This window comes from Myotis myotis, unplaced genomic scaffold (assembly GCF_014108235.1).
Source record: "Myotis myotis isolate mMyoMyo1 unplaced genomic scaffold, mMyoMyo1.p scaffold_m19_p_11, whole genome shotgun sequence".
Lineage (NCBI taxonomy): Eukaryota > Metazoa > Chordata > Mammalia > Chiroptera > Vespertilionidae > Myotis > Myotis myotis.
Window position 1 is genome coordinate 50,730,709 of NW_023416315.1, and position 24,375 is coordinate 50,755,083.

At 38.8% G+C, this 24,375-nt stretch overlaps 1 protein-coding gene across 7 annotated transcripts in view; it reads left to right on the top strand.

Moving 5' to 3' along the window:
* Window positions 1–24,375, top strand: part of TPK1 (thiamin pyrophosphokinase 1) — a 292,735-nt gene that overhangs the window by 190,312 nt on the left and 78,048 nt on the right. For all 7 annotated transcript variants that reach the window (XM_036328434.1, XM_036328436.1, XM_036328440.1 and 4 more), the window contains one exon: window positions 22,977–23,088. In XM_036328434.1, the coding sequence (XP_036184327.1) occupies window positions 22,977–23,088 (112 nt within the window). The remainder of the gene's footprint in view (window positions 1–22,976; window positions 23,089–24,375) is intronic.

Below are 24,375 nucleotides of genomic sequence, written 5' to 3' on the forward strand. Positions count from 1 at the left end.
TTCTTTCTTTTTTTTTTAATCCTCACCCGAGGATATTTTTCCAGTGACCCTTAGAGAGAGTGGAAGAGAGAGGAAAAGACAGAGAAACATCAGTGTAAGAGAAACACATCGATTGGTTGCCTCTGCACGAACCCTGACCATAGCCCAGGCCAACGAGGAGCCTGCAACCGTGGTACATGCCCTTGACTGGAATCGAACCCAGGACCCTTCGATGTGCAGGCCGACACTCCATCTATTGAGCCAAACCAGCCAGGGCCATAACTTTCTTATTTTTATTTCTGTAGCATGTTCCCAGCTTATCTTGTATATTTCTTGGTTGAGTCTTGAAATTTTTCCCTAGGGCCTTTTTAGTAAGAAATATCTAGAAACCATATCTGGACCTTAAGGGGAGTGCTTCTAGCCACTAAACTGATTCAGTAGACAAAGTTAAAAAAAAATTTAAGATAACATAAATTCATACTTAGACATGCCATTTAACTCAGTACTACAGAGAAATAATATATTTTGATAAACAAACTTTTTAAAATTTGAAGTATCCCAACAGGTGTGGCTAGTGGTTGAGCATTGACCTATGAATCATGAGATCACGTTTTGATTGTTGGTCAGGGCACATGCCCAGGTTGTGGGCTTGATCCCCAGTGAAGGGTGTGCAGGAAGCAGCTGATCAATGATTCTCTCTCATCATTGATGTTTCTATCTCTCTCTCCCTCTCCCTACCTCCATGAAATAAAAAAATATATTAAAAATAATTTTTTGAAGTATACTTTATCCATCTGTTCTTTACCAGTCATGCTTTAGTGTTTTGTCTAAGAAATATTTTCTAAGGTTACAAAGGTTTCCCCTTATGTTTTCTCTTAGAAGTTTTATAAGAGTTTGGGGTTTTATATTTAGATCTGTATTCCATTTTGATTTAATTTTTGTATATTGTGTGAAGTTTGGGTTGGTGTTCATTTACTTGAATGTGAATGCCCATTTGTTCCAGCACCTTTTGTTGTAAAGATGATTCTTTCCCCACTGTATTATCTTTGCAGCTTTGTCAAAAATCAGTTATCCGTGTACACATGGACCTATTCCTAGCCTCTTTCACTACTTCATTGATGGTTTAGTTTGTTTTTAAGCCAATACTACAGTGATGTGATTACTTCAACTGCAATGAATAGTCTTTTGCATGTGTTTGTGTATTTTTGCCAGTGTATCTTTTGGATAGATTCATAGAAGTGTAGTTACTGGACAAAGTGTCTTCCAAATGCTCCTCCATAGTGTTGTACAAAGCAATGATGAAGAGTACCTGATTTCCCTTAGCCGTAGCAAGCTAATAGGTGATATGTAATATCCCAGAGTAATTTTAATTTGCACTTTTCTTATAAAGGAGATTGAGTATATTTTATATCTCTAATAGCTGTTCACGTTTTTCTCTGGCTAGCCCATCTTTTCTACAAATAAAGTTATTGGTATTTTTTTTTCTTCTCTATTGTTAGTAGTTCTTCATATATTAGTGATATTACCTCTTTGTGAAGTAAGTTGCATATAGTTTTGTTTTTCTTTATTTTGGGGGGGAATGTTTGTGTGCACTTACACTTTACATAAATATTATTTTTACCTTTCCCTTATTACCTTTGTATGTAATTGTATATTTTTAATAATAAGCTTATTTTAATAGTTTTACATTTTAATCCTCACCTGAGAATATTTAGATTTATAAATTAGATTGAGCAGATAGTAGAGTTCTTATATATTTCCCTCAACCCACACACATAGTTCTCCCTACTATTATTAACCTATTTGTATAGTACTTTTCTTACAATTAATAAACCAATATTGATTCATTGTTGTTAACTTAGAGTCCATAGTTTCTTTATATGTTCTTACTTTTTAACTTACTGTCCTTTTTCTGTTCCATGATCCTAGTGAGGATCCCATAATACATTTAGATGTTATGTGTCCCTAGGCATCTTTTAGTTGTGTCACTTTCTCAGACTTTCCTTCTTTTTGTTAACCTTGACAGTATTGAAGAGTATTTGTTGGACATATTATTGGCTAGCCCTCTATTGGCATTTGTCTGATGTTCTTCTCCTGCTTAGACTGGACTATGTCTAAGAGGAAGATCATAAAATGCCATTTTTATCACATCATATCAAGGGTGCATACTATCAGTATGACTTAGACACTTTTTGTTGCCCTTGACCATCAGCCTAGAAGTATTATATGTTAGCCCTTCCCTGTGACTGAGGAGGGAGTCAAATGTGCACACACAGTGAAATAGTGCCGTGGTCGGCGAACTGCGGCTCGCGAGCCACATGCGGCTCTTTGGCCCCTTGAGTGTGTCTCTTCCTAAGCCTTAGGAGTACCCTAATTAAGTTAATAACAATGTACCTACCTATATAGTTTAAGTTTAAAAAATTTGGCTCTCAAAAGAAATTTCAGTCGTTGTACTGTGGATATTTGGCTCTGTTGACTAATGAGTTTGCCGACCACTGAAATAGTGGAGATATACCTCCCCTCCGTGGGAAAAGTAGTTACATAATTTATAATTTTTCTTCATGGGAGATTCATCCCTTTTGCCCCATTCAAAAAATATATTCAATAATTTATTTTCATATTTGACTCATAGATATTGATTTTATACTTTGATTTGTAGTGTAATATTACTTTAGTTATTTGTTTGTTCAAACTGTTCCAATTTAGGCCACTTGGCTACTGTGCTTCTTTGACATATAGCCCTTAAACGTACAGGGTATGTGTGTGTGTTTGTACCTATGTATACCAGAGTGTGTAAGCTTCCTTTGTTTCTACTATAAGATATCCCAGGATTGCCTTTTGTATATTTCCTGCTCTTAGAATCAGCCATTACTAGAGTCTGTTTCCTTCTGTTGGAGAATGGTATTAGAAACTGAGGTGCTATGTGTGCTTATTATTGGGGTATCATTTTTAAGCTCTCTCAGCAAAAAAATAAGGTGTATGTACTAATCTGTATCTGCCCACATTTATACATATGTAACCATCTATACTTTTATTAAGTTTAACATGACTTCTTACTGATGCTTCCAACTCTAATCCAGTACCACATGGATCATTTTATTCTCCCTTTTTTGTCTGTAATGTCCCATTCAACAGTGAGAATCCTGGATCCCACCATCTGCATCCATTTACTTAATTATTCAATTCCAATTTACATGTATAGCAGCACTATTAGAATTGTTAACGTGTGCCCTTGGAGAAAACAACTTGATCAACTAGAGTACAGTGTTTACCTGCAGTTCATTTTGCCCCTAATTTTACAGACTCTATTGACTTCTATTTACTTATTTCAACACTTTTCTTCTCCTTTCATTAAGGTTATTCATTATGTTTGTGACAGAGTTAGGTTCTCTTGTCACAATATGCATTTTCCCAGGATTCCCTAATCCTTTTTGATTTAACATTTGCTGACAAAAAGGTGTATTCTTTGTGTCATAAAGTTCAGTAGGTTTTGACAAACTCATACTGTCATGTATCCACCATTATGATATCATGAAGTATAATTTCACCACCTGGTGATCCCCTTCACCTATTCATCACTTCTAATCTTCCCTCAAGCCCCTGGGAGCTACTCATCTTTTTACTGTTTCTATAGTTTTGCCTTTCCTGAGTCTCGTGTAACTGGAATCCTACAGTGTATAGCATTTTCAGACTGGCTTATTTTGGTTCACAAGGTGCAGTCAAGCTTCCTCCATGTTTTTTCTGGATATATATATATTTTTTTTAATAATTCTTTATATAATTTTAATTTATCTTTATGGTTGAAAGTTTTACAGATATCCCCCTTTTTTCCACATTAACCCTCTTCTAACTCATACGCCCTCTGCCCCAGGCCTTCACCACACTATTGTCTGTGTCCATGAGTTATGCATATGTATATAAGTTCTTTAGTTAATCTGTACCCACCCCTGCCTATACTTTTAAGATCAGTCTGTGTTGCTAAATACACATTGATTCTCTTCCTTTTAACTTTTTCATAGCACTGTGCTTTATACATCTAGTATATTTGCCCATCCACTCTCTGAGTGCTGAACACCAAATTGCTTCCAAACCCTGCATCATCCCCCCCCACAATCCCACCCAGCCCAATAATGTAATGAACCCCCTCACCTATGTGCCTTTATGGACCTGTAAGAGCTTTTCATATATATCTAGAAAAGCAGTTGTCAGATCATAAGGTCTATGTTTACTTTATTTAACTAGTGCCGGATTGCTCTCTAGCATGGTTTTACAATGCCAAGCCAGAGTATATGAGGGTTTTTGTTATTATTATTATTATGTTTATAAAATTATCACCATAGCCCTACCATCATATAAATGATAACATTTCTTCATTTCATGTTTAAATTCTATGAAATAACTCAAGGTGACTCTCATTAAATTTATTATGAAAAATACATAGTTTTGATGCAAATCTATATAATACGTTCATGGGATTCACTTATCAAATACTGAATGTTATTGTTTCAGAACCATCTTTTATCCTATATAATAAAAGCTCAGCGACCGAACAGTGGAACGACCTCTGGATCGGTTGCTATGACACGCAGTGACCACCAGGGGGCAGACACTCAATGCAGTGTGCTTCCACAGTGGGATGGCTGACTGGGATGAGCAGTTGCTCAGAGGGTGGGTCCACAGCCGTTAGACTGACCAGGATGAGCAGCGCTCCCATAGCGGGCTGATCCCCGCAGGTCATGCCCCCCCCCCCCCGTGCACGAATGCCGTGCACCGGGCCTCTAGTTAAAGTATATTTTCATTGATTTCAGAGAGACAGGGAGAGAGAGAGAGGTAGAAACATCAGTGATGAGAGAGAATCATTGATTGGCTGCCTCTTGCACACCCCCTACTGGGGATTGAACCCATAACCCAGGCATGTGCCCTTGACTGGAATCAACCCAGGACTCTTCAGTCTACAGGCTGATGCTCCGTCCACTGGGCCAAACAAGCTAGGGCCAGAACCATCTTTTTGAGAAGAAAATGCCTATAGGTATGCAAATGTGCATCTTTTTAAAGATGGAAACAACTTTTACTTCAGAATTATTACTTTAAAAAGTAAAACCTTAAGTATTAGATGCTTTTTATAATGGAAACAAGACACTTTGATACAATTTTTGCTAGGTTTGTGATGTCAGAAATTTATCTTGGGCAATTTCTAGGCTGTAAACAACAGAAAAAAATATTTGAGTCAAACAATAATGCTAATGTATTTCTTCTTTTCTCTCTTTTTTTAAGCCTCACAAAGGTCATTAATTCTAGATTTCTCTCAGACTGTGATATTTTACAAGGTTTATTTATTTTTCATTTTCATTAAATAAGAGTTATTTCTCTCATGCACAATTGTATGTCCCTTTTTGTGAACCATCACCAATTCATTATCACATATTCTACATGTGTTTTAAGTAAAACAAATACCATTTTTTGGTTGTTGTAAACAGTACTAAACTTCTAATTAGGACATACAGTTGTTAACACACAAATCTATGGTTTTACATCTTAAAATATTCATGGTTTGACTTTTATTATTTAGGAAGAAAGCATATTATGTTAGCTATTTAAGTTTACATAGATGACATTTCTTCCAACAGAAGCTGTGACCATCCTGGAGAAGCCAAAACAAAGAAAATCCTTTTTTTAAGGTACAGAGGGGTGAAAATTAAAAAGCCTTATGTTAATGTACTGAGCAGTCATAAAAATGACTGGTGGACTTTCAAGCATCATTTATCAAGCTTACATTTAAGAGGGGGAAAATCACCCCATGTTCTACCCCATGTTCATTTAAGTGCATAGAATACTTTTCATAACCTAGACGCAAGGTCTGAAATGTAAATCCTGACACATCTCAGTCTTAGCAGCTCCTCCCAGCACACCTAGAACTCTGCGCACCGCGTACTGGGAGCTCTGCCTTTTGGTCTGCCCTGATTCTTTCACATTTTCACCCATCACTCCTGACTTTGCGGGGTTGTCAGCTTTTACATCTCCCATTACTTTAAAACCAGATGAATTTGAAAGTTTCCTCTTTGGTAAGAAACACCGAAATAATATATCAGGCCTGCTGCTCTTGCATTAACACATTTAATCTCCAAGGGAAGAGCACTTTGTCATATTCAGATCAGCCCATAGAACTAGATTTCTGGGAGCTCATAAAACATTGTATTTACCTTAATTTTGCACTCTTTCTACACTTTTCTGTGCCCCCTCTCTCTCCACCACACCATGAGGACTTTTCAAATAGCAGAAATATTCTGATTTTTCAAATTTATTCCATTTGACTATGTAAATTGAGGTTAGAAGAGAAAGGACTGGGAATTATTTATTTAGTACCTGAGAAACAGCAGGTTAAAATGTGCTAATGTTTAAAAGCATATAGATTGTATATATTGTTCTTTCATTTGCAAAAGTATGTTATTTATGTGACCAATATTTAGATAACAACTTTCCTCATTTGAGGAAGTAGTATCTATACTTTCAGATGCTTTCTTTTTTGTAAGTTAAAGAATTGGATGAGGTTGTTTATTAATACTCAAAGCTAATAAAGGCATCATTCTTAAGCTCTAAGAAGAGGGACATAAATATAAACAATTTTAATGGGGAAAAACTTGGCTGATTTTTAAAACTCTTCTGCTTTTAAAAATATTTTTTTTTATTGATTTCAGAGAGGAAGGGAGATGGAGATTGAAATATCAATGATGAGAGAGAATCATTGATTGGCTGCCTCCTGCACGCTCCTCGGTCCTGACCTCCTGGTTCATAGGTCAACACTCAACCGCTGAGCCGCCATGGCCGGGCCCCATTTTCTACTTTTTAATGTCAAGTTGTCTCTTGAGGAAAAGAAAAGAAGTTGGATAAGATAGTTTCTACAGAATGAATCCTAACTTTCCTCTGTTGGATGTAATGGCAGCCTAGCTTCTATTACTCCAATGTCTAATGTTTCTAAATATTGAACAATTAATTTTTAAGTGACTAAAATTTTTTTAAATCATTGAGAATTTAAGATAACCACAAAATTACCTTTTCCCAGTAACTTCTCATACAAGCTGTACTGTCCAACTTAAGGTCAGAAGATGAAGGTTCAGATTTTAACTGCTACATAAATAATATATCCAAACAGCATCACTGTGAAATTTACAGAGGTGCTAGGATGTATAATCATGGCATTTTTAAGACAAATAGCAATTTGGTTGTATTGATTTTTCTTTCATGTAATAGGCGGTGTTATTTGATCTGTGTTTTGACTGCAGCCTTAAGCTATGACAGCATAGATGGCCTAGAATGAGGACTGAGGCTGAATGGGGTAATGTAGACAGAGGTGACACATTAATGTACATTACGTAAAAGCACTGCATGGAAATTGTAACCTGTCTTCTGCCTCTTCTTTTCTCTATGGGCTTATCTGACAAAATTAGAGAATAGTTAGCAACAGAGACCGTGTCCCCCTGAAAGTACATCATTCACACATTAAACCTACTTCAGTCATTTTCTTTGTTTGCCAGGACAAATAATAACAAAATAGTTAAGATGTATTTATTGAGCGCTATGTGCCAAGCACTGCTCTAAGTGCTTTATGTGTATTATTAATTTAACGATGCTGTGATGTTACATGGCTCCTCTGTTTTACAAATGAGGGAATTGAGAAATAGATTAATTTACTTGTCCAAAGTCCCACAGCCAATGAGTGGCAGAACAGCATCTGATCCCAGACAGTCACACCCAAGAATCCGCACTGAGTCTCATTGCCGTGTGTTTGCCAGCACAGTGATAAACATAAGCTAAAGTGTAGCAACAAAGATCAATGCAAGGGTTTTCTTATGAAAGTCCTCTGAGTGGCCCTTAATTGGATTGTATTAATTTTTATTGAAATAACTAAATAGAAAAGCAACATTTATTTAGAGATAAGTAAAGAGATAACTCATTGATTGACAACCATGCCAACAGATGAAAGATCCTGAGCTTTCAAATGTTTTTCACCTGGATGGTTTTCAGGTTCTACCCCAGATGCATCCATATGTGTCAGAGGAAATGCGTGACTACCATGACTACTTGTATGTTAAATGCCAGACATTTAAATAGGATGTTACTAATTATTAGAACAAAGGTTTCTTATGACCTACTTCTTAATGTTCCCTACAACAAATAATTACTGACATCTATAGAAAAAAATTCAAAATATTTTGTCTTGCTTTTTATTAAACATCTCTCTGTAATTTTGGGGTTTTTTCTTTAAGTAGCTAGTTGCATATACATACATGCATCTATTTCACTTCCATTATGTCATTGGCTGTAGTATAGTGTGCCAAATAACACACACTTTGCACATTTTAACTTTGGAACGAAAAAAAAGTCATGATAGGATTCATTGATAAACAAATACTAAGTTTGTGATAGTGTTTCATTTGGATTTGGAGAATGAAAGAAGACAAGATATTAAAATGCCAGTAACTTTCAAGACAAACCTTTATTTTTCATAATCCCCAAAGACTGTTTTCTTAGATGGCTTCAGAAATTAAACCCTCCAAACATCCTCGGTGCACTGGCTTTTCCAATTGCAAGCACTCAACAATGGGAATGTAGTGCTTCCTTTGTCCAGGTCTAGAGGAAAAAGTGCCATCAGTTATTTAGAATCTGATTTATGCCTTTAGAGAGTGGCTGCCACTACCTGTGATTTCAGGGAAGCCGGGTATCCAGGAGCAATTTTCAAAGGACTGAAAGCTGGTGCAGGGATATGAATAAACTCTGAGAAGCTCTGACCTTTCCTGTCAGATGATAAGGCCGTAAATATGTTGGTAATTCTGCTTTGTTGTGATTACCTGTCCTTCTCGGTCATTGTGGAGTTTCTAGGATACCATAACTTGGTAACAGCTAAACTAAAACAAAATTTTTTATTATATAAACAAAATTAGAAGAGTAGAAAATATAAGATAGAGAACACTGGAAGCAGCCCCTTGTGAATTGCTCTTGAATTATGTGTGGAGTTCAAGGATCCAATTTTGGAAACTATATTATCCCAATCAAACTTAAAATTACACTTGGCCACATTATATCATCTATTTAAATGGTATTAAATAAGTAACTTTGGGAATAGGAAGAGAGGTAGTTATTGTACAATATTTAATGCTTTTTCCTCCCACCATGTGAAATTCTTTATGAAATATGGTTCACTCTTACTTTAACATAGTCTTTTTAAATAATCATGTACATCATAGGGCATTTTAGTATATATAGTGTTGCTAAGCATAAAGTGTCTGTTTGAATGATTGTCTTATCTATTAGTATCTTAATTTTATTAAGAAGAGATTTAATGATTGTTGGGGAACTTTTCCCCCCAATTCTATCCTTTTCCTAAGTTGATAGCTAAGGAAAGAATGAGCACTAGGGAAAAATCAGTCCAGCTCACACACAGAAGGTAGTTTTTCTTTAGAAACAAAGAAAAATAAAACTTGTCATAATTGTGTTTTTTATTTATTTATTTTTAATATTTTTATTGATTTCAGAGAGGAAGGGAGAGGGAGAGAAAGTTAGAAACATCAGTGATGAGAGAGAATCATTAACCGGCTGCCTCCTGCCCCACATTGGAGTTCGAGCCTGCAACCCAGGCATGTGCCCTGACCAGGAATCAAACTTGGGACCCTTCAGTCCACAGGCTGACTCTCTATCCACTGAGCCAAACTGGCCAGGGCCATAATTAAACTTTTTAAAAGGGAACCATATACTACTTTGAACAAGTGTAAAAAATGACATATATTCCTAATCTGTTGTATAGACATTTAAAGAAGCAGAAAAGACACAGGAAGTGAGAAGGAGAACAGCAATGGGAAGAGAAAGACACGGCAGTGCAGACAGAGGCATCTGGAAAGGGACGGCAAGGATCAAGAGTGTGTTGGTTATCCATTGCTGTGTAACAAATACCACAAACATGGTGGTTTAAAGTGACCGGAAACATTTATCATCTCACAGAGTTTCTCTGTGTCTAGAATTTGTTTTTTCTGGCTGTTTCAAGCTTGGTGCCTCATGAAGTTCAGCTGTGCCAGATGTCACTCATTCTAAGGTAGAAAGTGGTGCTTGCTGGTTCGGGTGAGTGGAGATAGCTCCATTCCTCTCTGTTTGGCCTCTATGGGGCTTCCTGAATATCCTCTTAACGTGGTGATGGACTTTCCCCAGAACAAGTGATCTGTAAGAGGAAGCAAGCAAGGGGCCAGCTGTCATATTTGTATGATATGGCCTAGAAGTCACCCACCAGCACCTCTGTGGGTGCTGTCAAGACATACAAATTAGTGCTATTCCTGTGGGATCACCATGCAAGGACATGAATGCCCGGAGATCAGTGGGTGCCACTGTGGGGACTGACTCCCACAGAGAAATATGAGACAAGGATGGTAGGCACACATGAACACACATGGATACATGCACTTGTATCAGAAAGGGTGGAAGACTAAGTAGTGCAGTTGAGGTGAATGTGATCGCGGTTGTCTGGCATTGTTCTTGATTTGTGGCAAACACCCAGATTGCTGTACAAGCAGTTGTTACTTCAGACCTAATGCAGCACATCTGCTATGCTTAATTGTGTCTTTATCAGAGTAATCTCTTCTGCAGCACAGAATTATAAGGCTAAGCTGCATCAAGACATGATATTACTCTCAGAAATCTTACCATAGTTTCATCTCAAGATATCTAAAACAGCTGGGCTAATTTATCTCAGTGGTTGAGTGTCAACCTATGAACCGGAAAGTCTCAGTTTGATTCCTGGTCAGGGTGCATGCCTGGGTTGTGGGCTCAATCCCCAGTCTGGGGTGTGCAGGAGGCAGCTGATCAATGATTCTCTCTCATCATTGATATTTTAATCTCCCTCTCCTTTCCTCTCTGAAATCAATAAAAATATATTATTTTAAAAAAACCTATTATCCCTCCAAATCAGCATTTTTACCTTTCTGACGTTAAAGACTCTTACCTTACATGTTAAGAGGTACCAAAATAAGACTACTATAACAATTAAGATTGTGATCAATATACCTTGAAAGGTATGTTTATTCCAACATTTTGCCAATATATCATATGTAGAATAGTATGGGGTACTTTTTGAGTTGCTTTCAGAGATATTAATCTAATATACTTGACACAAAAATAAGAGGCAGGAAAATTGACTGTCTAAAATTAAATGTAACACACTTTTTTTTGTTCATTTTAACCCTTTTGTATGATAAACATAATAATGTTTATAGATCCATTTACTCTGTGTCAGGCACTCTTCTAAGTATCTCACATATCAGGCCATTTAATTCTCACAGCAAACCTTTAATTCTGGTTTTATAGATGAGGAAAATGAAACTCAAGCATAGTGGAAAAGTGATTCAAATCCATGAAGTGTTTCTTTAGCACTCATGCTCTTAACCACAGCACTGTGCATGGGACAGACTTGCACAGGCTAGTTCAAAACCAGGATTCATTAATAATGACAGTGTTTCTGTCAGACTCACTCCATGGGCAGAATTGAAAGTCCAGCCAGGATGAGAAGAGAAGTGGAAACCTTTCAGAAAGCGGGGATTGTTTCTCTGGAGGGGTGGAGTCCATGTGGAGGAAGGTAGGTCTGACATATTTTTTAAAAGAATCACTTTGGCTGCTGAGTTGACATTAGGCTCTCATGGGACCAAGGGAGGTCTTATTATGGTGGCTTGGATAAAGTGGTAATGAAGGAAATTGTGAGAAGCGGTAATTGGATATATTTAGAAAGAGAAATCCTGTATAGAGTAAATAGGATTTCCTTAAGGGTATGAATAAAAGGAAGAAAAACTTTCATCTAAGCAGTTGGAAGAATGGAGTAGATATCAACTCAGATTAAAAGCTGTGAATGGGGTACGTTTGAGGTTAAAGGTCCAGATGTGTCAAATAGGCAGTTGGATGTTCAAGACCAGACTTATGGAGAGAAGGCCAGGCTGCAGACACAAATTTGGTATTTGCCAAGATCTACATGATTGAGATCATCAAGGGCATTAATGTAGGTAGATGAGGGAGGAAGATGTAGCTGACACTAAGGAACTCCACCCTGAAGGAGTCCAGCTTTAGGAGTTGGGAGAGAAGGAGACAGCCAAAAAATTTGTGGGTGAAGAGGAAAACCAAGAGAGGGTGGTATGAAAGCAAAGTAAAGGCGGTGTGTGCAGGAGGAGAGAGTGATAGCCCACTGTGAATTCTGCTAGGTCAAGTCAGAGGAGGACCATTGGTTTTAGCAGTTTGGAGGTTATTGTTTATCTTCATGAGAGCCAGTTTGGAAAAAAGGTGGGGTGAAAGCTGAATTGGGATGAATATAAGGAACTGGAGACAGTGAATTTAGACAACCCTTTCTAGGGCTTGTAATGTAAAGAGGACCAAAGAAATGGGGTTGGGATGGTGGGGTGGAAGCTGGCCCATGAATTGGAGGTTGGGAGTAGTTACATGAAAAACAGGTAAGCTAGTGCTCTCTTTTAGATAAATATTTATTGTATTTCTACTTTGTGTCTACCATTGTACAAGTTTTCAAGATATAAAAATTATTGAGATATGACTTCTCTCATTGAGGTATTTACCTTCCGATATGGGAGTTACAGTGTAGACTTAAAACAATGTGCTGTGGAGTGCAAGGGTGTCCAGGTAGCCCAGGCTACAGGCTTTGGAGAAGGTTGATAGAGGAGATGATGTCTGAACTGAGTTTTGAAACCCGTACCATCTGAATATTAACTCAACTGCCTCTAATCTATATTTTACTAGAGGCCCGGTACACGAATTCATGCATCTGTGGGGTCCCTTGGTCTGGCCTGCGGGATCGAGCCAAAACTGCTCTTTGACATCCCCTCAAGTGGTCCCAGATTGCAATAGGGTGAAGGCCAGGCTGAGGAACCCCACCGGTGCATGATCGGGACCAGGGAGGGACACCGGAGGTTGGCCAGCCAGGGAGGGACCGTGGGAGGGCTCCAGGGTGTGTCCGGCCCATCTCACTCAGTCCTGATCGGCCAGACTCCTGCAGCAAGCTAACCTACCTGTTGGAGCGTCTGCCCCTTGGTGGTCAGTGCACATCATAGCGAGCAATTGAGTGGCCTTAGCATATCATCAGCATATTACGCTTTGATTGGTTGAATGGATTACTGGACACAGCTATTAGGCTTTTATTATATAGGATAGAATCTGGGAGAGAAACAAAATTGTCCTATTTGTTCCAGACTAAAAATACTTTTGTATGTTCATTTTCTTCATCTTAGCCCAGTCATTGAACTTGCTTTAACTATTCTTTGTGAACTCCTGGAAAACCCAATAAGTGTGTTTTAAAATACAAATGAGTGCCTCACACATCCTTACTAGTACCCTCTCTATCTTCAGTCACTGACTGACAAAGAACAATTAAATGAATGGAGGCATATACATAGGATGGAAAATGTTGAAGATAGGTGGATGACAGCAAGCAGATAGTTATTCCTTTATTCATCCATTTACTGCACAAGTATTTATTATTTAGGACAGATCATAAAATAGCTTAACTTGGAGATCAAATATGGGGAGCAAAAAGCAGGAATGGGAAGAATAGCAAAGGAATGAAATGGTTCTGACTGGCTTTTAAAATTAGAAGTCTAGAAAAGAATGATGAAAAATAATAGGTGGACTTTAAAGTCATCACATGCTTGGGTTTAGATCCTACATCTACCCATTACTGGCTGAGTCATCTGGAGCAAACTAATGACTGTACTGAGTCTACAATCTCTGTCTTAGTAGTAACTCTACCACTCGAGGTTGTTAGGAGAATTTTGCTGCCAAGAAGAATATGAATAGAACATAGCAGATATTCAAAAATTGTTTCCTTGCTTCTCTCCCTTTTTCTTTAACCAGAACTTTCTCATTATTTCCTCCAGTTTATCAAGTTTGATAGTCATGCTGGGGGGTTAAAATAAATAAATAAATAAATAAATAAATAAATAAATAAATAAATAAATAAATGCAAAGTGGATTTTTTTTCTATCCCCTTTCTTCAGCAGCACTAACAAGATCCCCTGAGCATCATGAGCAGCATGGGAGTGGGGGGTATAAACTAGACACCCAACTCAATTAACCAGGCTGAACATCAGCCATATGACCTCCCAGCAAGCAGAGACACTTCCTGGAGTTAACTGAGAGAGGATAATGAGTAGGATCATTGCAGCAGTTCTCTTCTTTCTCAAGCTCTCAAACTACCTCCCAAAGCCCTCCCCTCCCCTCTCCTCCCTCCCTCTTCCCTGCCCATTTAAGGACTGCAGCTTCAGGGCCAGCAGAGGAGAGAAGTGCTGGGGGACTGGAACCTGACAAATAGAGGGGTCAGTAGGGGAGGATATTCCTATTGGGTTAATGTGTGAAGCTGATTGCCTATGGTTGGAGACTACACACACAGTTCTTTTATAGAAGGAAAGTTGGAATATGTATTGCAGGGCTGGGATTCCCATTTACATAGTCCTTACCAATTGTGAGAAAAATCTGAGAAACAATTCCAGTGGATTTAGAGTCCAGTTATATTGAGAATCATAAGAAAATAACTTTAAGAATTGCATTTTGGATATAATGACCAGGTATGAGACCTCAGAGTTCATAGAATTTTTCTAAAATTGATGCACAAAGCTAGGGAGGTGTGTTCCTATAAAGGACGATTTCAGAATTGAGAACCATTTAAAAAATAATTTAGTGAAAATTAGAGTTTCTACATAGAAATGGAGGCCTGATTCTTCATTAAGATATTTTAATGTCTTTTGAAGGTCTAACATAAATTTTTTAGATTAAGATGTTCTTTTTCTCCATTCCTGCTAAATTTCACATTAGTCTTATGAGGAATAATCACATTTATTTCCCTTTTACAATTACTGAAACAAAGTGAGTAGGCTTTTATAAAATAAAAGCAGAAAAGAATGGAAGGAAAACTTGTGTTCAAATTAAACCTGGGGCCTGGTAGAAGAAGAGGGATAAGTAAATCAGCATTCATAGATGAATGTTTAAAGCCTTGTACTTGACTCCTTATACATTTTATCTGACTTTGTTCTCAACCCAATGCCCATTTTACATACAAACATAAAATGTATACTCTGTACATACCTCAAAGTGTACTTGGAATACTGTTAATGAGGTATTCATAATTATTGGTTGTGTGTGGTTTTGTCCTTGTGTTCAATTAAGCAGACATTATCTGCATAAAAATTTCTAGGTGACTGTACTTAGACCTTTCAGTTCAACTGAACCCTCCTTCATCTACTCATAAATATTTTTGATAAGTATTATTGATAAATATTTTCTAAGCAGGGTGACATCTTTTTATCAGTGCTTTTTTCTTTTATTCTAAGCCACTACTATGTTCCTTCCACCATGCTATAAATGGAACAGAAATAAAGAGTTTTTGCCTTTAAAGAAATTTTATTCTTTTCAAGGACACAACATGAACGCATTTAAGAGACATGTTACAGTAAAAGAAAAAAAAAAGCTGTTTTATAGTATGAATAAGACTGTAGACAGTAGAAGCAAGTGATCTATGGTAACTAGGGAGTTTTCATAACAATGTAGAGCTTGCCCTTTGCTTTGAGGTTTCTATAGATTAAGGTTGGAGAAATAGCAGAGGAATAGACCAGAGAACATGAATGTTTTGATCATTCTCTGTTAGGTAAAATTACATTCATCTGAAGGTATCTGAAAACTCTGTGGTCACTCTTTGATTCAAAACATATCTTTCGGTTCAGTCTGTCCTGTTTCCACTGTTAGAAGTTCTTGTTTCTGGAATAAGCATTGTCTTTACCGTAGAAGTCATAATTTAAAGTGTCTGTATCTTATGGAGGAGTCAAGAATAGATTTCTGACAATTTAGTGTACTCCCCAGATTATCTTCTCCCTTTATGAAAGGGAGGCATAAAGAAAGGACAGGTTATATTGTAAAAAAAAAAGGGGGGGGGGGCAGCAAGAATACCGAGGTGATAGAAAACAAAGGATAAACATTGATTTTATTTTAAAATAGTCTAGTGTTCAGGGGTTAATGAGGAAATTAACTGATCATTACAGTCTTTCATTATCTCTAACCATAGTAGGTATTTCATAATTATTGTTGACTTTTGAATAAACAGCATTCAGAGGTTTTATTTTGGGCAAGCATTCAGTATTGTCATTAACCATTTAATCAGAGAGTATGCCTACCTCATTTCAAAACCTGCCTGATTTCTGCGCCATTTTATTAAATAATATTGAAAACATAAATCAGATGGAAGTTATTAATTTCAAAACATATCATTGAAATGCTCTAGGTGTGGAAATAATAAAGCAAAATATCATAGTTTTATTTTTTCAATCCTCACCTGAGGATATGTTTTTATTGATTTGAGAAAGAGAAGAAGGGAGAGGGAGATAGAGAGAGCGAAACATCATTGTGAGATAGAAACATCCACCAGCTGCCTCCCCTATGTGCCCTGACCGCGGATCAAATCCACAACTTTTTGGTATACAGGACAACACTCCAACTAACTGAGCCACCCAGCCAGGGCCAAAACATCATAGTTTTAGATGCTATGTGCAAAATTAGTATTCCAAAGCAATATTTTCCTAGATGGTTTTCATGAAATGCAGATTATATGGTTAACGACATGTTTGAGGGATAGGCAAGGATCCGTAGTCAGTCAGTGTGGGAAACACTTGCTCAGGTGGTCAGTTTTTGCTGCAACACGACCTAGAACATCACACATGCTGAGCACATACACTGTGACTTCAGAAGAGAATTTAAGAAGTAATCTAAGAAATAGTGTTCTGTGGAAGGCACTTGAAAAAATGTGGTTCTGGCATGATTTGAAACACTAAAAGCTATCTATAGATGAATATTGCATTTTCAGAAGGAAATATTCTAAATTAAAGAACTAGATAAGTATATTTACATGTAAATTTGACTCAATGTATGCTCTTTTTAATAAAATCAATACACTTTTGCTTTTTGTTGTTAAAAAGTATTTTTATTTTATTTTCATTGAATGTATTGGGCAACACTGATTAATAAAATTATATAGGTTTCAGATGTACAGTTCTACAATACATCATCTATATATTGTATTGTGTGTTTACTATCCCAAGTCAAGTCTCCTTCCATTCCCCCCGCCCCTTTACCTTCTTCTCCCTCACCCTACCCCCATTCCCTCTGGCAATTACATTTATGGAACTATGACATTTTCTAGTTCTGAGATTTTATATCTCCATGTTCACTGGGGAGACCCTTTCTCTTGTGACTACTTTCAGCTACATGAGTACTCCCACTATGAAAATTTACCAGTCCAAATGTCTGTCTTTGTGTGGGGCAGGTAACTTCTCTGGTAAATGTAGTATAGATCCTTCAGTTTACTTCTTTCACTATTCTTCCATGCAGGCTATGGAATTTCCCTGTGGTGTTTGTTGATAAAATTTTAAGTACCAGAGGTCAGCCTTGTATTTAATATACAAAGGTATTCCCTCACACTGGGTTTACCTGTGTGCCAGAAATTGTAGTTGCCATTTAGCCCCAGGGTGTCCGTTCAGCATCAACAGCAATTTGGTGAATGGTTATCCACTTTATAAATGGCCATTGCCATCTGCTCCTGGAATCTCTTATACTAGATGGAAAGTATGTTTATTCCTGTCCTGTGTTTAGTTGCTTTGTGAATGATCTTGTTAAATTGCTGTGTTTTTTCTGATGTCCACACTGAGATAACTTTGGGTAAAACTTGGCATAGCTATTGGATTTAAGAGATGACTCCGTCTTTGGTATTTTTGCAAAGCAAAATCTGGGGCAAACTTTATCTTTTCTCTCAATCATGTCCTCGTCATTTTCAAAGACGAGGTATAATACAAGCAAAGTGACAGCGATTTCCTATGCCCTTGTTAGGTAACTGTGTATCTTTTGCTCTATACTTTCCTGACGCTGCCTGTCCTTAACACACTCACACGTGTGATTTCTAGCATAGGTATCAGGCAATGTCTTTGCTCCCTTTCACTAAGTTACCATTTCATACCTTTCTGAGGTAATTAATGTGTTTTAAATAACCACAATTGGAAAAGCATAGTGTCTGATTGATTTCTGTTGTGTCTTTATTGTACAGAAGTGTCTTTAACTTCAGAGCCTCAGAACAGGGGACAGAACAGGAGTCTGTGCAGTGGTGATTCATGAGCGTGGATGGAAGTCACTGGTTAGGCAGGTGCCCCTGGTCTCCAGTAATGGCATAAATCTTCAGGGAAGTTCTTTAATGTTGGGTTGTATGCCTGCCTGCATATGCCAAATCACATATAGGCTGGCATATATTATAAATGTAGAAATCTGAGGAATGAATAAAAATTCCTTCTGTTGTTCATTTTTGAAAGATGTCACATAGATGTGAGAATATAGGAGAAAAGTATAGATAGCATTGCTCTCCTTTAACCATGCAAAGCTAAATCTGCCTGTTTATAAACACAAGATCATGCACATGCAGCTGCTCATCTTTTTGGAACAAAAGAAAAAAGTGAGAATTGATTGTGTTATACAGTCTATGGGTTTTGACAAATGCATAATGTCATGTATTCATCATTACAGTGTCACACAGAATAGTTTCCCTGCCCTGTGCACCACTCTTTCCTCCCAACCCTCTCCTCATCAGTGATGTCCCTGCACTGCTGTGTGGCCTTTGCACATGTGCACCCTCGGCCTTCAAACCTCTTCGTTGTCCCTCCATGGTGCTGACTCCTGTCCATCCTTCAGTGACCACACCTGCCTGCCTTCTGCCACACTCCACACACCTGAGCATGCCCCTGATCTGTAATTTTCCTGTTTTGTTTTGTTTGGGTGTGGTTTTTTTTTGCCTTCCATGCACTTATCATCCTTCTCATGTCTATAGCTCTGTAAATAACTGGCATGGAGGTTCATGAATGAGAAATACAGCTGCTGAAGAAAAGGACTATTTCACATCTCACTCATCCCTCAGTCTGTCCTGGAGCTTAGGCATGTTATTCATGTGACCAGCTACTCTGGCCAGGGGCAATTTTTAAATCCTCCTTTTAAAATCTACAACTTGATTTCAATACATGTAAAACAATGACGAACCTAAGGCCAATATACTTTCTTCCACTTTTCCTCCCCTGTGCCTTACAACAATCATAGCATTACTTTTACATGGTATTATGTAGAACATTTGTATAACAATGATGATTTCTATGCTTTTGCTCTATATTGACACAAAAAGAAAATCATCAAAGATTATTATTTGAGAACAAGATTCATTTTTATTTCATTCCTGAATTTATCTATGCCTGTATTCTAATTATTCCTCTTTCTTTAATTATTGTTTAGAATTATTAGAATATTGTATCTACTTTTTTTGAAGTCTTGTATGGCTTTGCATCTAGAAAACATTTGTTGTTTTATTTGTATAGATCCAGTGTTGAGTCACTAATGCTCATCTGTTCATGGCCCATTGTCATCTCTGCCCCAAGCCTGCTCATTGATTGGTTGATGCCTCCCTTTTATCCCTGTACCACATTCTGTTCTCCTGCTCTTCCCACAGACAAACATGTTAGTGTGTGTAAATAATAGTTTTAAGTTCTGTTATTAGAAAAAGTGTCTTGTGTTTGAATTTATTTTAACTTGTATGGATGGGTTATGTAATTTACCCCAGTTCTGTTTCCTTCTACATATTACGTTTTCACCATGCACTGTGTTCCCAATCCACCCACGGTTCTCTGTGTGCATTTAATCCACTGCTTGGTGTGCACTGACATTTGTTGCCTATGTTTTTTTCCAATGATGAACAACAAGTTCAAAATCCTATATAATAAAAGGATAATATGCAAATTGACCTAACGGCAAAACGACCGGTCGCTATGGCATGCACTGACCACCAGGGGGAAGATGCTTAATGCAGGAGCTGCCCCCTGGTGGTCAGTGCGCTCCCACAAGGAGAGTGCCACTCAGCCAAAAGCCGGGCTGACAGCTGGCAAGCACACCAGCCCGCCTCCGCAGCAGTGCTATGGTGTCCAACTGCAGCTTAGGCCCATTCCCCACGGCGAGCGGACCTAAACTGTCAGTCGGACACCACCCAAGGGCTTCCGGACTGCGAAAGGGTGCAGGCTGGGCTGAGGGACACCCCCCCACACACACACCCAGTGCACGAATGTCGTGCACCTGGCTTCTAATGTATTATAGTCCCTTTACATTTTCTTTTCATTTGAATATATTTAAGCCCTTTTAATCCAGTTTATAACTTCTGCTTGAATGTTCAAAATATACCTTATGTGTATGAATTATATAGGTAATGAGTATCCAAATGGACTTATATTAAATTTCAAGGACTTATATGAAATTTAGACAATTATTTGCCTAACTAGAGGCCCGGTGCACAAAAATTTGTGCACTCGGGGGGGAGGGGGAGGTCCCTCAGCCTGGCCTGTGCCCTCTCGCAGTCTGGGACCCCTCAGGAGATAACGACCTGCTGGCTTAGGCCTGCTCCCGGGTGGCAGAGGGCAGGCCCAATCCCTAGGTGCAGCCCCTGGTCGGGCTCAGAGCAGGGCCGATTGGGGAGTTGGGGCGCTGCCCCCTGTCATACACAGAGCAGGGCGATCGGGAGGTTGTGATTCCACCCTCAGTCACGCTCAGGGTAGGGCCGATTGGGGGGTTGGGGCACCATCCCCTGTCACACTCAAGGCAGGGTCGATGGGGAGGTTGCGGCGCCACGCCCTGTCATGCACAGAGCAGGGCCAATCAGGGGGTTGGGGCATTTCCCCCTGTCACTCACAGAGCAGGGCCCATCAGGTGGGTTGGGGCTCTATACCCTGTCACGCACAGAGCAGGGCCCATCAGGGGTTTGGGGCGCCACCCTCTATCACCCACAGAGCAGGGCCGATCAGGGGGTTGGGGTGCCGCCACTCTCACACTCAGGGCAGGGCCGATGGGGAGGTTATGGCTCTACCCCGTCACACACAGAGCTGGGCCCATGGGGGTGGGGGGTTGGGGCGCCGCACCCTGTCACACACAGAGCAGGGCTGATCAGGGGGTTGGGGCGCCGCACCCTGTCACACACAGAGCCGCAGGGCGATCAGGGGGTTTGGGCGCTGCCCCCTGTCACGCTGATCCCGGTGCCGGGAGGCCTCGCGGATCCGCTGATCCCGGTGCTGGGAGGCATATTACCCTTTTACTATATAGGGTAGAGGCCTGGTGCATGGGTGGGGGCTGGCTGGTTTTCCCTGAAGGGTGTCCTGGATCAGGGTGGGGGTCCCCACTGGGGTTCCTGGCCAGCCTGGGTGAGGGGATGATGGCTGTTTGCAGCTGGTCACACATCCTTCAGGGTGGGGGTCCCCACTGGGGTGCCTGGCCAGCGTGGGTGAGGGGATGATGGCTGTTTGCAGCTGGTCACACACCCTTCATGGTGGGGGTCCCCACTGGGGTGCCTGGCCAGTCTCAGTGAGGAGCTGAGGGCTGTTTTCAGGCTGGGGGTGACTGAAGCTCCCAACCGCTCCTTTTTTTCTTTTTTATTCTGGGCCAGCTTTAGCTTTGAGGCTTGGCTCCAGCTCTTAGGCCTCCGCTGCTAAAAGTAGGTTTCTGGCCTTTGCTTACAATGTTGCGATCCTGTTGGCTGAAGTCCGGCAGGTTTCTGGGGTTTTGTTTAGCTTCTATGTTTGTTACATAGTTGCTTGCAGCTCAGAGGCCTGCAGCGGAAGGCGGGGAACGTTGGAGTCCTCCGTCACTGAAGCAAGCAAGCCTCATGCTAGTTTCAAGCTGCCTGGCTGCTGGCCGCCATCTTGCCTGACAGTTAATTTGTATATCTTGCTGATTAGCCAATGGGAAGGGTAGCGGTCATACGCCAATTACCATGTTTCTCTTTTATTAGATAGGATAACAGCAATCCTTTGAATAAGACAAAGAGAGCCTACTCATATGTTTAAGCCTTATAGATAGCAAAATAAAGTTTTTAGAAGCTTATAACATAGAGTACAAAAGGCATCATTGGAATAAAAGTAAAATGACTGCAAAAGGACTCTTAGATACCTTAGTCTGGTAATAAGTTGTAATTATACATATTTTAAGACATTATTTTATTAAAAGAAACAATATCCTTTGGAACTTTTTCTTCTGGGATATATGAATGATAAAAAACACTTTTTTATTCTATTATGAATGCATGCATGCCTTGGCATTTCCCCACAAGGACTTGAGGTATCGTTCTATAAAGACCATGTACCCAAAGGATAATGAATAGAACAGAAATGGAAAATCATTACTTTGTAGAAGAGGAGTTTTCAAGTATCCTATTTAAAAGGAAACATTGTGGGTTCAATTGAGCATTACATTTAACTTTAATCTTCTTTTGAATGGAAAAACATGAAAGCTGGTAGATTGCGTAAGTTTTCGTAATCAAAATGGAAGAAACATGCTAGTTCGTTTAGGGCAGATACTCTGTTTCCTGGTAGAGGCACTCTCACCGAGTAGCTCCTAGACATCTATACATGTAGAAAGCAGGTTAACCACTGTTAGGATTGACATTGAATGCTGAAATTTATAATCTCAGAAAAAGCAGAGGTTTTATTTAGGAACCAATATTTTATTTACACTTGAGCATGTGTTTGAATAAGGCTCTAGAATTCTACATCACATAGTGCCACATCTTTAGTTTGTAGAACCAGTTTAGTCTCTGGAATTGGCAGGTGGGTATAGATAGGAACTGTTATCTCTGTGTGATCCTGGACACATGTAATCTCTGCAAGCTTCAGTTTCCTCATGTAAACGTGATAATTAACATAAGCTACCTTGTAAAATTGTTACTAGGATTAAGCCAGGTGAAAGCTCTTAGCTTTATTCAGCACATAATAGTACTATATACATTTGTTATTAGGATTTAGTATGATAAACCATGCAGTGTTCCTAGGATGTCCCTGGTGCTTCCAACCAGGTATTCGGTGCTCGTTAATGTCCCTCTCTTTCTCTTCCCTGTCTTAATGAACATCCCTTTTCTGCTTCAGGGAAAGCACAAATTGTATGTAGACACTGGAATGGAAGGTGATTGGTGTGGCCTTATTCCTGTTGGACAGCCTTGCAATCAGGTTACAACGACGGGCCTAAAGTGGAACCTCAGTAAGTAAAGCCCTTGCACAGAGTGAGGCTTTCTTTTTTTTATATTTGTCTTTGGGATATATCTAGGAGTGGAAATGCTGGTTCATATGATATACCTCTGTTTAACCTTTCATGGAACTGCCAGATTGTTTTCCAAAGTGGCTTCATCATTTTATATTCCCACCAGCAATTGTATGAGGGTTCCAGTTTCTCTACATCTTCATCAACACTTGATATTATCTACTATTTTAATACATACCTTAGTGTTATCTCATTGTGGTTTTTATTTGATTTTTCCTGGTAACTAATGGTATTGAACATCTTTTCATATGTTTATGGGCCATTTGTATATATTTTTTGAAGTAATGTCTGTGCAGATCTTTTGCCCATATTTTAGTCAGATTGTTTCTCATTTTAGGTTGAGTTGTGAGATACCTGTATATATTCCAGATACAAGTCCTTTATCAGATATATAACTTGTAAATATTTTCTCAGAATCTTCAGCTTATCTCTTGATTTTTGAAAATTTCATTAACTAAATTCATTTAATTTTGATAAAGTCCAGTTTTTCCTTTTATTGATTGTACTTTCAGTGTCAAACCTAAGAACTCTTCATGATTTTATGTACTTGAAACCTAATTTACTTTCCCAGAGAGGTAGCTATTCTAACTAATGTAGCAAGTTCTTTTCATAATTAAAACTCTGAGATTTTATAAGATTAGCTGTTCTTATTAAATTTTAAAATGTTTTCCCAGTACTTACTAACTGCATTAAGTTCTAGTTATACTAAAACTGTCTGCTTTTAAAAGAAAAATAAACGAAGTGGATCTGTTCATGAAATAATGCTGATGCCAAAAGAGCCATCAGGCCTTGTGAATTAACTCTAGTCTCTTTAAGAATAACAGTAATTTAATCAAAGAGCCTGACTGATTATCAAAGGGATTCTCCCCTGATTGACCAATACCTCTATAGTTATAAAAAGTAAAGTAAGGAACCACATCGTCATTCTTTTGTAGCATGTAAAGCTTTCAGGTTCCCACAAGGAAATAAATATTTCAAGAAAGAAATAATTTGAAGATGAAAAGATACTTTAAAAGAACTGTCCATGAGCCATTGCTGAAACAATTAGGGGGGAAATGAGATATTTTGAAGCAAGTGTCCAGAGAAGTCATCAGATTTGAAAAGAGGGTGAGAACAGATCTCCAGTGTACAGAAGTATGGAACAGGCCTTGAAGCTGGTTAGCTGAAACTGACATGGCCTCCCATGAGAAACTTTCTGAAAACATTACAGCCAAAAACAATCATACT